The sequence below is a fragment of the Schistocerca gregaria genome, chromosome 1 (assembly GCF_023897955.1).
Source record: "Schistocerca gregaria isolate iqSchGreg1 chromosome 1, iqSchGreg1.2, whole genome shotgun sequence".
NCBI lineage: Eukaryota > Metazoa > Arthropoda > Insecta > Orthoptera > Acrididae > Schistocerca > Schistocerca gregaria.
This window is the reverse complement of record NC_064920.1, coordinates 381,860,043-381,874,935: the sequence shown is the minus strand read 5'-3', so window position 1 is coordinate 381,874,935 and position 14,893 is coordinate 381,860,043. Positions and strand designations below refer to the sequence as shown.

The 14,893-nt window shown below is 39.2% G+C and overlaps 1 protein-coding gene across 2 annotated transcripts in view; it reads left to right on the top strand.

Moving 5' to 3' along the window:
• Window positions 1-14,414, top strand: part of LOC126348162 (dihydroxyacetone phosphate acyltransferase) — a 113,417-nt gene extending 99,003 nt beyond the window's left edge. For both annotated transcript variants that reach the window (XM_050002332.1, XM_050002331.1), the window contains exons 14-15: window positions 4,067-4,139; window positions 13,485-14,414. In XM_050002332.1, coding sequence (XP_049858289.1) covers window positions 4,067-4,139; window positions 13,485-13,488 — 77 coding nt within the window. In that variant the 3' untranslated portion in view covers window positions 13,489-14,414. The remainder of the gene's footprint in view (window positions 1-4,066; window positions 4,140-13,484) is intronic.
• The last annotated feature ends 479 nt before the right edge of the window (window positions 14,415-14,893 follow it).

Here is a 14,893-nt window from a genome sequence, read left to right as displayed (position 1 = left end):
GGTTCCACATGTTCTTGTGAAATATGATGATAAAATTTCACAATAAGCCAACCAAAGTGCCCTCACTCCAAGGTATAATAATATTGAGGTTGACTGATACTTGACTTGAAAAAAGTTCTCAGTTACCATGTTTCAAAATTATATGTTGTTGTGATCAGATCAGTCACATAATTTTCCTCATATTTCTTCAACATTATTGAATGTCAAAAAGATTAATCAGTTGGTTTATTTGGCGCACTTGCTGTCTTCACATCATCATTTTGCTATTCAGCATGCCTTGTTGTTTGTTCATTGTTTGGTTCTTGTGGCAACACATTCTAAATTTCCATACATACTCTAAAAATCACTGTGAAGTGCATGGCAGATAGTACTATCCTCTGTACCAGTTGCTAGAACTACTTCCTGTTCAATTCACATAGGCAGTGCTGCAAGAATGATTCCTTAAAGGCCTGTGTGCACATTGTAGTTACTCTAATCTTGTTTCGACAAGTCCTGCAGGAGCGATGTATTTGTTGTTTTAGTGTATTACTAGATTTCCCATTTAAAGCTGGAAGTCTACCACCTGCTGTATCTATGAATGAGACTATCTGATCATTCCATTTCATACCCCTTTATTTATGAGCTGACTGCTTCCAGTTGTGACTCATAAATTTTGTAGTCATAGGACACTATGTGTTTATTCGGTTTCGAAGTATAGAATTTTTCATTTTTGAATATTTAAAGACAACTGTAAGATCTCTCACTGTCTACTGAAAGTCTGAGGTTACTACTAATGCTGTGTGCCAAGTTATTAATATACTATGTGATCAGGAAAAGTCTGAATACACTTTCGTGGAGAAGCCTGAAGTTGCTTCCCCATCTATAAATGAATCTAAATCAAGGATAACATCCACCCTACCAAGAAACCAGTCCTGTCACAAATTTCATTTGATACCCCATGTTTCTTTAATAAGTGTTGTTGTGACTTTTAATCAAATGCTTTTTGGAGGTCAAGAAATACTACACCTTGATCCATGACTTCCATTATGTCAAGTGAGAAAAGTGTGAATTGGCATTCACATTACCAGTGTTTTTGGAATCTATGTTGATGCCAACAGGGGAGATCATTCTGTTCGAGATATCTCATTATGTTTGAGTTCAAAGTATGCTCTCAGATTCCCCAAAAAGTTGATGTGTAGGATACTGAATCATAGTTTTGCAGATCACTTCAGCTATTCTTTGTGCAAATAGACATGTACTGTGTTTTCTTTTTTGTTTGAGGGAACTACAGTATATTATAGTTAAATGAAGATCTAAATCAAGTGCAAATCCTGTATAGACTCTAATATGTATTCCAATAAGATCTGGAGCTTTATTAAATTTTAGTGATTTCAGCTGTCTCTTAACGACACTAATATCCATGCAACTCATTGTTGTGGTGGCATAACAATTAAACTTCCACAGAACTCCTGGATTTTCTTTTGTAAACGGAATTCAGCATTTGTGCATTTGCACTGCTGCCCTCAGTTTCAGTTCCTATGTCATCCATGAGTGTCTGGACATGCCGATTCTCAGAAGTGAACATCCAGAAGATCAAGAACTTTGGAGTGAGTGGGCATCAGCATTAGACAAGGACACATAATGGTGCTTGCAAGGGAAAGGAGGGGGTGGGGGTGCCTAATGCTATCTTGGAAAATGGATGATTAGAGTAATACACCAACACTTAAAAGAACTTAACATTCATAAGAGATAAATAGTATTTTAAGTGTGAGGCAAAACTGTTGTTGTTGTGGTCTTCAGTCCTGAGACTGGTTTGATGCAGCTCTCCATGCTACCCTGTCCTGTGCAAGCTTCATCATCTCCCAGTACTTACTGCAACCTACATCCTTCTGAATCTGTTTAGTGTATTCATCTCTTCTTCAGAAACGCTTTCCTTGCCATTGCCAATCTACATTTTATACCTTCTCTACAAGAAAACAAAAACTGTAAAACAGCCAGTAGTGAACAGTAGTATCGAAAGTAGGCAGTGTGCGATGATGGCAATCCTGTGATTGGTGGGCACTTCTTAAAAATTGCTTACCTAGCATAATGTGCCACCTACCCATGATTCTCTTTATTTCCAACACAGACATAAAGCTCACTTCCCAGAAGACATGATGAAGTTCATGTGTGGCCGAGACTTGGTAGCATTTCCTTCTCATTGAGTGTTATTTTGAGACTAACAAGAGTTTCAAAAGGGACAATAATTTCAAAGGATAATGTATTGAAGTTAATGATTCTGGGTTTTATAATGTCAGTGATAATGTTTTCCATGGACACAGTAACAACATATCAACTTACAACAACTGCTGATTGCAACATGCTTGAACAAATAACTGTGTCAGACGTGTTTGGTACTTTGCACATACCTGTCTGAATAATGAACTTGAGACACAGTTCATAACAGAAAGATCTATAGTAAGTCTTGTTCTACAATGCAAAAACAATCTAGTCAACTAGCTGATCTATCAGTTGGTCCCACATTGCACATTCATGCCCGCAGAAGATAGTTACATGGATCAGTTCTAAGACAAGTGCAGGGGCTTAAATATGCCGCCACTGCCTGCTGACTGTCTTCATGAGCAATGCCGGCTGCCTACTTTAGTGTACCCTAATACTTATGACTGATTTCAGGAAAGAATAGACAGTCTCAGTTGCAAAATGGTTTTTCATTTATTTAATAGGTGACACGGAAAGTTCCACAAGTACCAACAATGGAACATCATGCAATAAAATTAGTTCTTTTTGATGATTTTGTGTGCTGTCCTACATGTATATGTTTAGCATATCTGTACCCATTGTTGATAATGCCTCAGTTCTACTTTGTAATACCGAGCGAGGTGACGCAGTGGGTTAGCACACTGGACTCACATTGGAGAGGACGACGGTTCAATCCTGCGTCCGACCATCAGGATTTAGGTTTTCCGTGATTTCCCTAAATCGCTCCAGGCAAATGCTGGGATGATTACTTTGAAAGGGCATGGCCAACTTCCTTCCCTGCCTACTTTATAATCATCAAATCATCATTCTTAATCCCCCCCCCCCCCCTCTCTCTCTCTCTCTTTCTCTCTCTCTCTCTCTCTCTCTCTCTCTCTCTCTCTCTCTCTCTCTCTCTCTCTCCTGTGTGTAAATGGATGAGGAAGGGAGAAAATCACTTGGAGAACATTTTATTACAGTCAAACTTAACTGGTAAACTATTCATAATATAGTACTCGCATTCAATTTACAATATTGTGAGAAGGAAAGTTGCCACTCACCATATAGCGGAGATGCTGAGTTGGAGATATGCACAACAAAAGATTTCCACACTTAAAACTTTTGGCCAATGGTCTTTGTCAACAATAGACGCACATGCACACGCGCACACAAATGCATCTCACACACACTGTATGGTGAGTAGCAACTTTCCGTCTCATAATATTGTTACATTCCATCCTGATTTTCCATTGTCAGATCCAGTTAAGATTGTTTTGCATGTGGATATGGTGTTTGACTAGTTAAGATATTAATGCGTAATTGCAAAAATGAAAAGTATGATTAACTTCAAACTTGTGAGATGTCGCATGAGCTAGGATAAATTATTTTATATTTGTTGGTATTTTTAATATAATTATGTGTATATCAGTCTCAGGTCACACGATTGGTCTCATTACCAGTTTAACTTATTAACAAATTAATTACGAGTGCCTCTCCAAGCCCGTCCAGTTGATGAGTTACTATGTAATGTATTCCCATCATCTGATGATGACTTGATAAGTTGAAACTGGTAATGATAGCAGATGTGTGACCTTAGGCTGAAATGTATAATTAAAAAAATGACAATATGATTGCTGTTTTCTCAGAAGAAAGTATGAGTAATCAAAATAAATTATTTTAGCTGATCAGTAATTTTCTGCTCAAGAACCCATCATTTCTGCAACAATGTCTCTAGGTGACATTTATTGATAAATTTGCAAATTACTTCGTAGTACTGTTATATTCTAATTTTTTTAGCCACTGGAAATGTTGGATAACAAAATATATTATATTTGCTGTTGTCTTTTTTCAGGTCAACTTGTCTCACCAAACCCAGTGAAAAATCGTATGAGTGTTTTTAGTACCGAGTTGCTACGAGCAAAATTGTGAGTATCTCACACTTGTTGTTACTTTTCCTCTGTCTGAAGAAATCACAAGGGGAAATTAGTAGATTTTTACAAATTACCTTTGCAACTGCACCTCATAGAATACACTTACATACCAGTGGAAATGCATATGATTTCAAAAGTGTATTGTGTTTGTAAAGAAAAAGTGTTTCATAGGCTTATGGTACTCACTTTTGAAAACACAGCTAAATCTTGCCTCTTCTCCCTCAGACTTTAACTAATTCAAGAACAACAATGTCGCATGTACAGACAGGACAACAAAAGCTTGCAAAACAAAAAGTAATGCAACAAACCTGTTAAGATGCAGTGTTGTAAACATCAATACAGAATTCTCTCTTTAAAGAAGTTATTGGTTGGTTGATTTGGGGGGGGGGGGGGGGGCAAACAGTGATGTCATCAGTCCCATTGTGTTAGGGAAGGAAGTCGGCCGTGTCCTTGCAAAGGAGCCATCTTGGCATTTGCCTGAAGTGATTTCCTTAAATCGCAGAAAACCTAAATCAGGATGGCCAGACGCTGGTTTGAACCTTCATCCTCCCAAATGTGAGTCCAAAGAAGTTGTTCCGGTTCCATTATTAATGAAGATTTCAGTTTGTACTTCAGGCGATTTCTTATTGAGATAAGGCTAAATCAGTTGTAACTCATTTGAATTTAATTTTATTCTTGTGGCATAAGTGTGGGTTTCAGTTTTCAGTTATAGAGATAAGAGACAACACTTGTGAGAGACTATCATTATAATATACATTTTAGCTTCCCAAGTAACATTTTAAGGTGTACTTAATTTAAACTCTTGGCAAGTTCACAAAATGCCAGTAGAATAAGACTTGACTTCATTCCTTTACTGCTGAGTGGCCTGAACAGAATATAAACAGGAGACCATTAATAAGTTACAGATTTAAAAGTATATCTGTGTTTCACCGAAAGCTACTTTAACAGCTATCATGGGAGGAAGGGAGATGGTCTTCAGCATTTTTCATGAAATTCAACCATCACAGTCATTTTGGAAAGGAAATAAGATGTATTTATGATAGATATCCATTAATATGGAACTAAATCAAAACTTGTCTAACTTATAGATAATGATCTGCAGTTTCTTATGAGTTCCCCCAAAATCACGCCTCTCCCTCCCTCCATATAATTCAGAAGTAAATCCACCTGAATTGATATGTGGCATAATATTAAGAAACATAAACATAAAAAAGTAAACCCTCACACAAATGCTCTATGTAGCTGCAATGTGAATTTCCTGACAACAGAATGCAATGACAAATTCACCAAAGTTTACTTGGTGACATTTATCATAGATAATGAGACCATAGTTGCTTAATACTGGAGGTGGTTTGTTCTGCCAAGTGGGTCCATGTAAGATTTGGACTCCTCCAGTAGTGTCTATGAGAGATGGGTCCACTAGTTAGAATCATTTCTAGTGCTGCCAAAATTCTGTGAAATGGAAATCATTGACAATGAAAATTATTTGGTTTGACTTTTGTCTGCTGCACGAGGGGTGTAATTGTTTAAGAAGCCATTCATGAAGCTGATGAGCTAGAGAGACCATGGGATAACAAATCAGTATGTGTATAGTGAAAGATGTGTAAGACCAGCCTCATAATGTTTAATCCCTCACAGTAATTAACTATCAGTTTATGGAAAAGAATACACAGAAGATGTAACAGATGTAGCACAGGATGGCCATGGACCACCCAGGCCCAGATCTATGGGGGGTGGGGTGGCGGGGGGGGGGGGGGGGGGGGCAACAAACTGGGATATATGACCCGGGCAGCAATTTCATGGGGCACCAGATTCACATTCTTGAAGGAAAAAACCTTGTTTCACAAATTGCCTAGCATCTAGTGCACATTGGTCTAATGATTATTCATATGATTTTGAAATGCATCCATGTTGATTTTTGAACACATTCTAAGTTGATTTCTGAATGAATCATAAGTTGATTTTTGAATGTGTACATGATGTCTCTGACAGGGGAATCCCCATTGCATCTAGAAATACAAAACTTTTCTGCAGACAAAAGGGGATGGGGCTACACAAGCTGGTCAAAATAAACCTGAACAGGTGAACGCCAATCACTGTTTGTGTGGTCGACTGGGTGTGCCTAACTGGAGAATAAACATGGGATAACTAAACTAAAGTGGTGATTCTGGCAGGGTTAGTGAAGTAATAAGTTTCGACAATACAGGAATAGTTACAGAATTGGTTCATTAGAATGAAGAAAGAGAAGAAACGTGGACATCACACAAATTATATGGAAGAATATGACGATTCCAAATTTGTGTAAAAACTACTACTTTCAGATCTCATGCTTGAAAATCTGAAGCATATTAATAAAATCTGAAACTACACTCCTGGAAATGGAAAAAAGAACACATTGACACCGGTGTGTCAGACCCACCATACTTGCTCCTGACACTGCGAGAGGGCTGTACAAGCAAAGATCACACGCATGGCACAGCGGACACACCAGGAACCGCGGTGTTGGGCGTCGAATGGCGCTAGCTGCGCAGCATTTGTGTACCGCCGCCGTCAGTGTCAGCCAGTTTGCCATGGCATACGGAGCTCCATCGCAGTCTTTAACACCGGTAGCATGCTGCGACAGCGTGGACGTGAACCGTATGTGCAGTTGACGGACTTTGAGCGAGGGCGTATAGTGGGCATGCGGGAGGCCGGGTGGTCGTACCGCCGAATTGCTCAACACGTGGGACGTGAGGTCTCCACAGTACATCGATGTTGTCGCCAGTGGTCGGCGGAAGGTGCACGTGCCCGTCGACCTGGGACCGGACCGCAGCGACGCACGGATGCACGCCAAGACCGTAGGATCCTACGCAGTGCCGTAGGGGACCGCACCGCCACTTCCCAGCAAATTAGGGACACTGTTGCTCCTGGGGTATCGGCGAGGACCATTCGCAACCGTCTCCATGAAGCTGGGCTACGGTCCCGCACACCGTTAGGCCGTCTTCCGCTCACGCCCCAACATCGTGCAGCCGGCCTCCAGTGGTGTCGCGGCAGGCGTGAATGGAGGGACGAATGGAGACGTGTCGTCTTCAGCGATGAGAGTCGCTTCTGCCTTGGTGCCAATGATGGTCGTATGCGTGTTTGGCGCCGTGCAGGTGAGCGCCACAATCAGGACTGCATACGACCGAGGCACACAGGGCCAACACCCGGCATAATGGTGTGGGGAGCGATCTCCTACACTGGCCGTACACCTCTGGTGATCGTCGAGGGGACACTGAATAGTGCACGGTACATCCAAACCGTCATCGAACCCATCGTTCTACCATTACTAGACCGGCAAGGGAACTTGCTGTTCCAACAGGACAATGCACGTCCGCATGTATCCCGTGGCACCCAACGTGCTCTAGAAGGTGTAAGTCAACTACCCTGGCCAGCAAGATCTCCGGATCTGTCCCCCATTGAGCATGTTTGGGACTGGATGAAGCGTCGTCTCACGCGGTCTGCACGTCCAGCACGAACGCTGGTCCAACTGAGGCGCCAGGTGGAAATGGCATGGCAAGCCGTTCCACAGGACTACATCCAGGATCTCTACGATCGTCTCCATGGGAGAATAGCAGCCTGCATTGCTGCGAAAGGTGGATATACACTGTACTAGTGCCGACATTGTGCATGCTCTGTTGCCTGTGTCTATGTGCCTGTGGTTCTGTCAGTGTGATCATGTGATGTATCTGACCCCAGGAATGTGTCAATAAAGTTTCCCCTTCCTGGGACAATGAATTCACGGTGTTCTTATTTCAATTTCCAGGAGTGTATTTCCTAACAAAAAATGTTTTTCTTGTTGTAGGCCTAATAAGCATTTCATATTAGTACTTGATGAATTATACTCTCTCATTTTACTTATGTAAATGAGGTAGGTAAAAATAACCATTTGTGGCAAAACAGTCTTGCTTATTTGGCGTATGTTACAATTGCTACAATATCAGAAAGGCCTATTTTGTTTTATCTAGCAGACAGTGATGAAATAGACATAATCAAATCGAGAAACCACACCAGTCTTGGATACTACACGTTAACAGGATTTTCAGTATTAGACAACAACATTTTGATTTTACATGTAGCTAAACGTTTGACAAGCTTTGATGAGGTAATAGATTCTTTCACAGAAAAGAAAGCACGCCATATAAAGCTGTAGCAAGATTAGAGTAAAAAGAAATGCTGGAACCTAAGAATTGAAAAAATGTGTACTGTCTTACTTCTCTCTTGTCTTTACTGGTTTTATGTTTCCTACATTTAATTTTATGTCACACAAAAGAGAAAGATATTAGTTAACAGGCAATAAATAATCCCAAGCAGCATTAATTGTGGATTTATTTTAAGGGGGGTAGGGTGTTGAACCTATTGACTGGGAGCAGGAGAGGACATATTTAATTTCCACTGTCCTGGATATAGGTTTGATTGCTTCCATTACAAAATACACATTTGAATTCTACAGAGCAAAGTACAGTGATGTGTGATAGAAGAATGCTGCGGGAAGAGACCAAATAACATGTCTTACAGTTCCTCAAACATGTTTTATATGTCAAACTCTTAAGAAAAACATGCACTACAAAATAAACATATTTTTGAAAAAATGATTTTTAAAATTTTTTTAGGTCCTATCTCAAATGCTTGATTTGGGGGGGGGGGGGGGGGGCACTATGAAGTTTTTGGCCCAATTAGGAAATATCGTAGATCCAGGGCTGATTACTTGGAGAGGGGTTTGATAAAGCGGTTAAAGAACTATTACTTTAAACAGCCTCTTGGGCATGATGAAATAACTGGAGAAATTTTCAAAGCATTAGGTGATAAAACAATAGTATTTATGAGTGATATCAAAACATTAATAAAGGAAGTTGAGACAAATTTGAATTTTGTGTCATTTTGTCATGTGACAGTTTGCAGCCGTGGTTTTTTCATGTTTGTTACCTGCGATTCTTTCCCCTTAGTAGCTGATAGCTTTTGTGTCGTAAGCATTGTTGTTTGATCTTTATTTTCATCATGGAGCAGATGACAACTTAGCAGTGTATCCAAGTTAAAAAGGTTATTAAAAAAAAAAAAAAAAACAGTGAGGGACCCATGGAAAGCATTCGTGAATTGTGTGTGACACTCGGAGGTAATGCTGCTCCAACCAAATCATCAGTTCGGAAGTTGATTCATAAGTTTGAGACCACAGGTTCTGTTTCAAATGTTAAGAAAACAGTATGACCTCTTTCTACTCGAACACAAGAAAACATTGCTGTTGTGCATGACAATGTGACTGTAAGCCCCAGAAAATCGGTTCTCTGATGAGTTCAACAATTAAATTTATCACCTAGTTCACTACATGACATCCTTTCAAAAGATCTGAAAATGCATGCGCACATGATTCAACTGACATAAGAGGTGAAGCCTGCAGATCTTGGAAAGAGACATCGATTTGCTCAATGGGTCTTGGATTGACAAGTGGAGAATGAGAACTTCAAAAAAAGAATAATTTTCTCAGATGAGGTGTTCCACCTCAGTGGGAATGTCAGTAAACAGAACTGCAGAATTTGGGGTAGCAAAAATCTGCCAAGTGATTGTGGAAGATGAGATGCATTCACAGTGCATGACTTTGTGGTATGTGTTTTGGGCAGGAGTAGTGATCGGCCCATACCTTTTTAAAAATGATGAGGTAGCTGCTGTTACTGAGAACAGCGACCATTACTGAAATATACTCTATGATCAGTTTTTCCCTCTTATGGATGAAAATTATGATTTTTGGCTTCAACAAGATGGTGCAGCATGTCACACATCCCGTGAAAGAATTGCTTCAAAAACTTCTCTCTTTACGTGTGAACCAGGAATGGTGTGCCCGATCATGCAATCTTATGCCTAGAATTTTTTTGGGGATTTGTGAAATCAATAGTGTATGTGAACAAACCACAAACAATACATTAATTAAAGGATGAAATTAAGAGGGGTTATTCACGGCAACCCACCAGATATTTGTGAGTGCGATATTGAGAACTTCAATGAACGCATTGTTAGTTCCCGCATGGCCGTGGGTGATCATATGGAGGATATAATTTTTCATACATAAAAGTTACTAAATGTGTTTGTAAAAAAATACATTTTCAATAAATTTTGTACATTCTATAGCATTTTAATATTCATCCCTATTTCCCGAGTACCCTCTATTTATCTATGATGTCATAAGTGACGTGTGTGGCAAAGGATAAATCTCCAACATTTTCCAAAAGAATAACCCTCATACCAACATCTAGACTCTAGAGAGATCGCAATAGACAAATGGGAAGACTATTGTACATGAACTGTTTACTGACCATTGCCTCCAAGATTCTGTGAAAAGTCATAAGCAACAGAATCCACCAAAATTAATCAAAACCTCATGGAAGAACAATTTGGAATTAGGAAGGATAGAAAAACTAGTGAAACACTTAGTAGTGTAATGATACTATGTAAAAAATACTCAGAATTAATAAAAAATATATTAGGTAAAGGCTTTTTACATTGTAGACTGACCCTAAATGGTAGAAATTCTTGGGTACATTAAGTTAGATCAGCAAGACAGGATAACAATTCACGAACTTTACAGGGAGCAGATAGCAGTTGCCAAAAACAGCATTGAGGGAAAACTTAAGAGTGAATAAAAATATTCAGCAAGATAGCAGCCCCTTTTCCCTTACTCTTCAATATTTGCATTGAAGATGCAATAAACAATAGTAAAGATACATATATTGAGGGAATATTTATACAAAGGAAAGAAAATTAAAAAAAAACAATGCTTTAGATTTACAAATGATCCACCAGTTCAGATGAACCTGAACACACCCTTCAAAAGGCTACAGAAATAAACTACAAACTCTTTCAGAAACATGTAATTTGGGAGTAAATAAGCAATAGGGAAGTGCAAATAATAATCTTAATTTAAATCTGATGAAAAGGATAGTTGCCACTCACTATATAGCAGAGACGCTTAGTTGCAGACAGGCACAATAAAAAGACTGTCAGAAAGTGAGCTTTCAGCCGACAAGGCTTTCATTGGAAATAGACAACACCCACACACAAACTCACACAAACACCATTCACACACACACACAAAAACAGTCTCTGGCTCCTGAGGCTAGAATGCAAGCAGCAGCACATTATGGGAAAAGCAGCCATGTGGACATGGTAAGGAGGAGGCTGGGAAGGGGCTAGATGAGTAAGGACAATGGCTAACAGAGATTGAAGGTAGGAGGGTTATGGGGATGTAGATATATTTCAGAGAGAGTTCCCACCTCCACAATTCAGAAAAGCTGCTGATGGTGGGAAAGATTCAGATGGCACAGGCTCTGAAGCAGTCATTGAAATGGGGAATGTTGTTTCGGGCAGCGTGCTTAACAGTGGGGTGGTCCAGCTGTTTCTTGGCCACAAATTGTCGGTGACCATTCATGTGCACAGACACCTTGTTGGTTATCATGCCCACGTAGAATGCAGTGCAATGGTTGCAGCTTAGCTTGTAGATCAGATGAGTGGTTTCATAGGTAGCCTTGCCTTTGATGGGGTAGGTGGTGCTTGTGACCGGGCTGGATTAGGTGGTGTTGAGAGGATGTATTGGACGGGTCTTGCATCTAGGTCTATTACAGGGATGTGAACCATGGTGAGGCAACGGGTTGGGAGAAGGGTTGTGTAGGGATGGATGAGGATTTGTGTGGGTTCAGTGGGTGGCGAAATACCATTGTGGGAGAGGTAGGAAGGATAGTGTGAAGGACATTCCTCATTTCAGGGCATGGCAAGAGGTAGTCGAAACCCTGGCGGAGAATGTGATTCAGTTGCTCCAGTCCCGTGTGGCACTCAGTCACGAGGGAAATGCTCCTCTGTGGCTAGACAGAGGGACACCAGTCACCCACCACCTCCCAAAGTCCCTATCAGGAGGAGATGTTGATGCTTTGGCACCATCCTTCAAGTTCATACAGCCCACCATTTCATTTGTTTGATGTAATTCTTCTCGAGTCACCACTTATAGTGAACAAGAAGTATCCTGCAAATGCTACCCGTCTGCTTATTTTACTGCTCTCAAGTTACTGCTGTAATATGGGATCCAACACTACATCCTAAAGCTAGCTACCGCACACTGATCTCTGGGGACAGCCTTTCATTAGGGCGTTTGTTATTACCTTTCCTAGGCATATTGAAGATGGGTATCTCCTGTGGTAAAAGTCTCTCTGTTAGTTGTATGGTGACTCTGAACACTTTGACTCCTAAGATGTCCAAAGAGAGATATAGGTTATTGAAAGTGGCAGTAATATCGATTGTAATTGGTAGAGCATACATAGAATGAATTTCTGCCACTAGTGAAATCACATTATTTATAGCTCCTTCAGTTGATGTGTCTCCTCTAAATCCATACTGGTGAAGATTCAGCCCATATAGCAGTCTATGATAAAATTAATAAAATACTGAGCATAAAAGAGAAATGCTGAAAAAATGTTGCTGCTACGAGCCATGTTGTGTGTGAATATGAAGACTGTCAATAATTTGTTGGCTGAAAACACCATAGAGAGTGAATGTTACAGTTGCAAGTAACATCAAACAAAATCAGACCCAATAAACAAAGTCAGAATTGTTTTGAAGACCATGTGATCAGTAGAGTTCAAAATCAAAGTCGAGATCCAGTAACATGTGGAGGTAACAATTGTATTCGTGAGTTAGCATAATATGAAGTCTTCAGTGACAGGATACAAATTGCCAATTCACCCTTTGGGCCCAGTATTTATTTCCTGTTGTAGGCCAGTGGCCTTCACCATATGACGTGTTTGCCACAACCTCTGGTCATAGCCACTGAAGTGAAGCTATCTGCAACACAAATAATATCACCACCACTCTCTGAGTTCGTCTCCATATTACTTAAAGAGAGATGATGTTAAATCTCTTCCCCCTGTTAACTGGATTATGGGGTTGGTATTGGCTTTGGCGGATAGTTTGTGATAGTTTTGTTCCTAGAAGACCAGAATTTCCAGTTTAAACTGTTCTCTGTTGCTTGACTGAGTTGTTTGTCAGATACACAAAAACACTTATAGGTCTTGTCAGCTGGATTTTAATTGAAGTTCAAGAAACTCTATTAGTCATGGGTACAGCAAAGCAGGCAGTGTGTCACAAAACTTGCTAGTTAAATGTGCCAAAAAGGCACTCAACAGCACTACACAGAGCTGTCATGGGTAAAATATTTTGATTATGCCATATGCCAAATGCCTTTGGAGATTATCCTCAAAATTAAATGAATTAGTGCTGGATATTTAACACCCATATTTAATAATATTTCTCACTGTGTAATGCATGCCATTAATTTTGTTTCAGGTAACATGTATACAGCATATCGAACACCAAATGGAATCTGTGGCATATTAAGGTTCCGAATGTAGAAGGCTTTCTGGGTCTACTGAATGTGAAACATTATTGTTGCAATAGGAATTGAAGGTTGAATATTTTTCTTGCCTTGAAATATAGTCCTGAGAATTTTAAAGAAGGGAGTAAGGATATTGTACTCAGATAATAATCAAGATAGTGTTAGTCCTCCATTTTTTGTTCTTTACCTAATGTGAAGACTTAGGTAATACATTTGCTTTATAAAATGTGTGCTTGAATTTTAGAACATTATTTCTTTGTGATATGTAGTATATGTTGAATGTATTGGTTTGAATGTATTGGAATAGCTGCCTTGTGATACATGAAAAGAAACTTGTTTTGATGTAGGGAACAACTTTTTTGCTGATTCATCTTAATATTGTCTGAATAATTTGAGGATACAAAACGTAGTTACCTGAGTGTCATTGTATAATTCATAACATTATGTTTCCTTGTATATAATTTGTCAATAGTGTAAAAGACATTTTGTAGCATATTTTTTGTGAATACAGCTTTATGAGACTAGCTTTAATTAAGTTGTATACCTAGTGTGTTTGAATAGTTCATTTAATTAGCTAATGTGTGCCTGTGCATCTGTGTAACTTTAGGTTAATAGAATTGCTGTTCAATTTCTTTTGAATGTGTCACAGCTTGAGTTGTTTAAACATTACAAAATTCATAGAAGTGTTTTGACAGTATTTATTAGTTGTAAAATTGTGTCCATAAACCGTATTTTGTAACGAGTTACTTTCATATATGTGTAATGGTTGTGTTTACTACCTCCAGTGTGCTGCTTTGCCCTTTAGTCAACAGCTGAATGTGCTATAATGTATGAAGCTATTGTTTATTTAAATAATGAGAAAAAAAGCTTCTGGATTTAAATTCAGTGTGTTAATTGATTAATTTGATGTTTCCTTTATCTTACATTTGAGTCTCTTCCATTCCACAAACATGTCCAGTTACATTCCCCTAGGTCCAACGTGCAGAATATTAATAGTGTTTTTGATGCTACCAACTTTCTGTTCTGTACTTTGTATATGTTGACCAGATGCCACTATACCATTCTGCTTGATATGTTCTTTATATTACAGCCTCTTTTGACCAGCATAAAAATGATTGCATTATCCACACTGGTGTCTGTATGCACTAGTTGCTGCATATTTTAAGTTTTTTTTCAGTGCTTTACAATTTTGTGTCCAAGCTTAAATCTTGATTGGCATGCTGTCAGAAATATTAGAACAAGTCGTTTTTTAGATATGTCCAAAATACTTCAATGTAATGAATTTCTCGTTGTTGTGGGAGCTGTGTGTGACAGGGGAATGCAACTACGACATAAAGGAAAAAAACAATGAATTCAATAC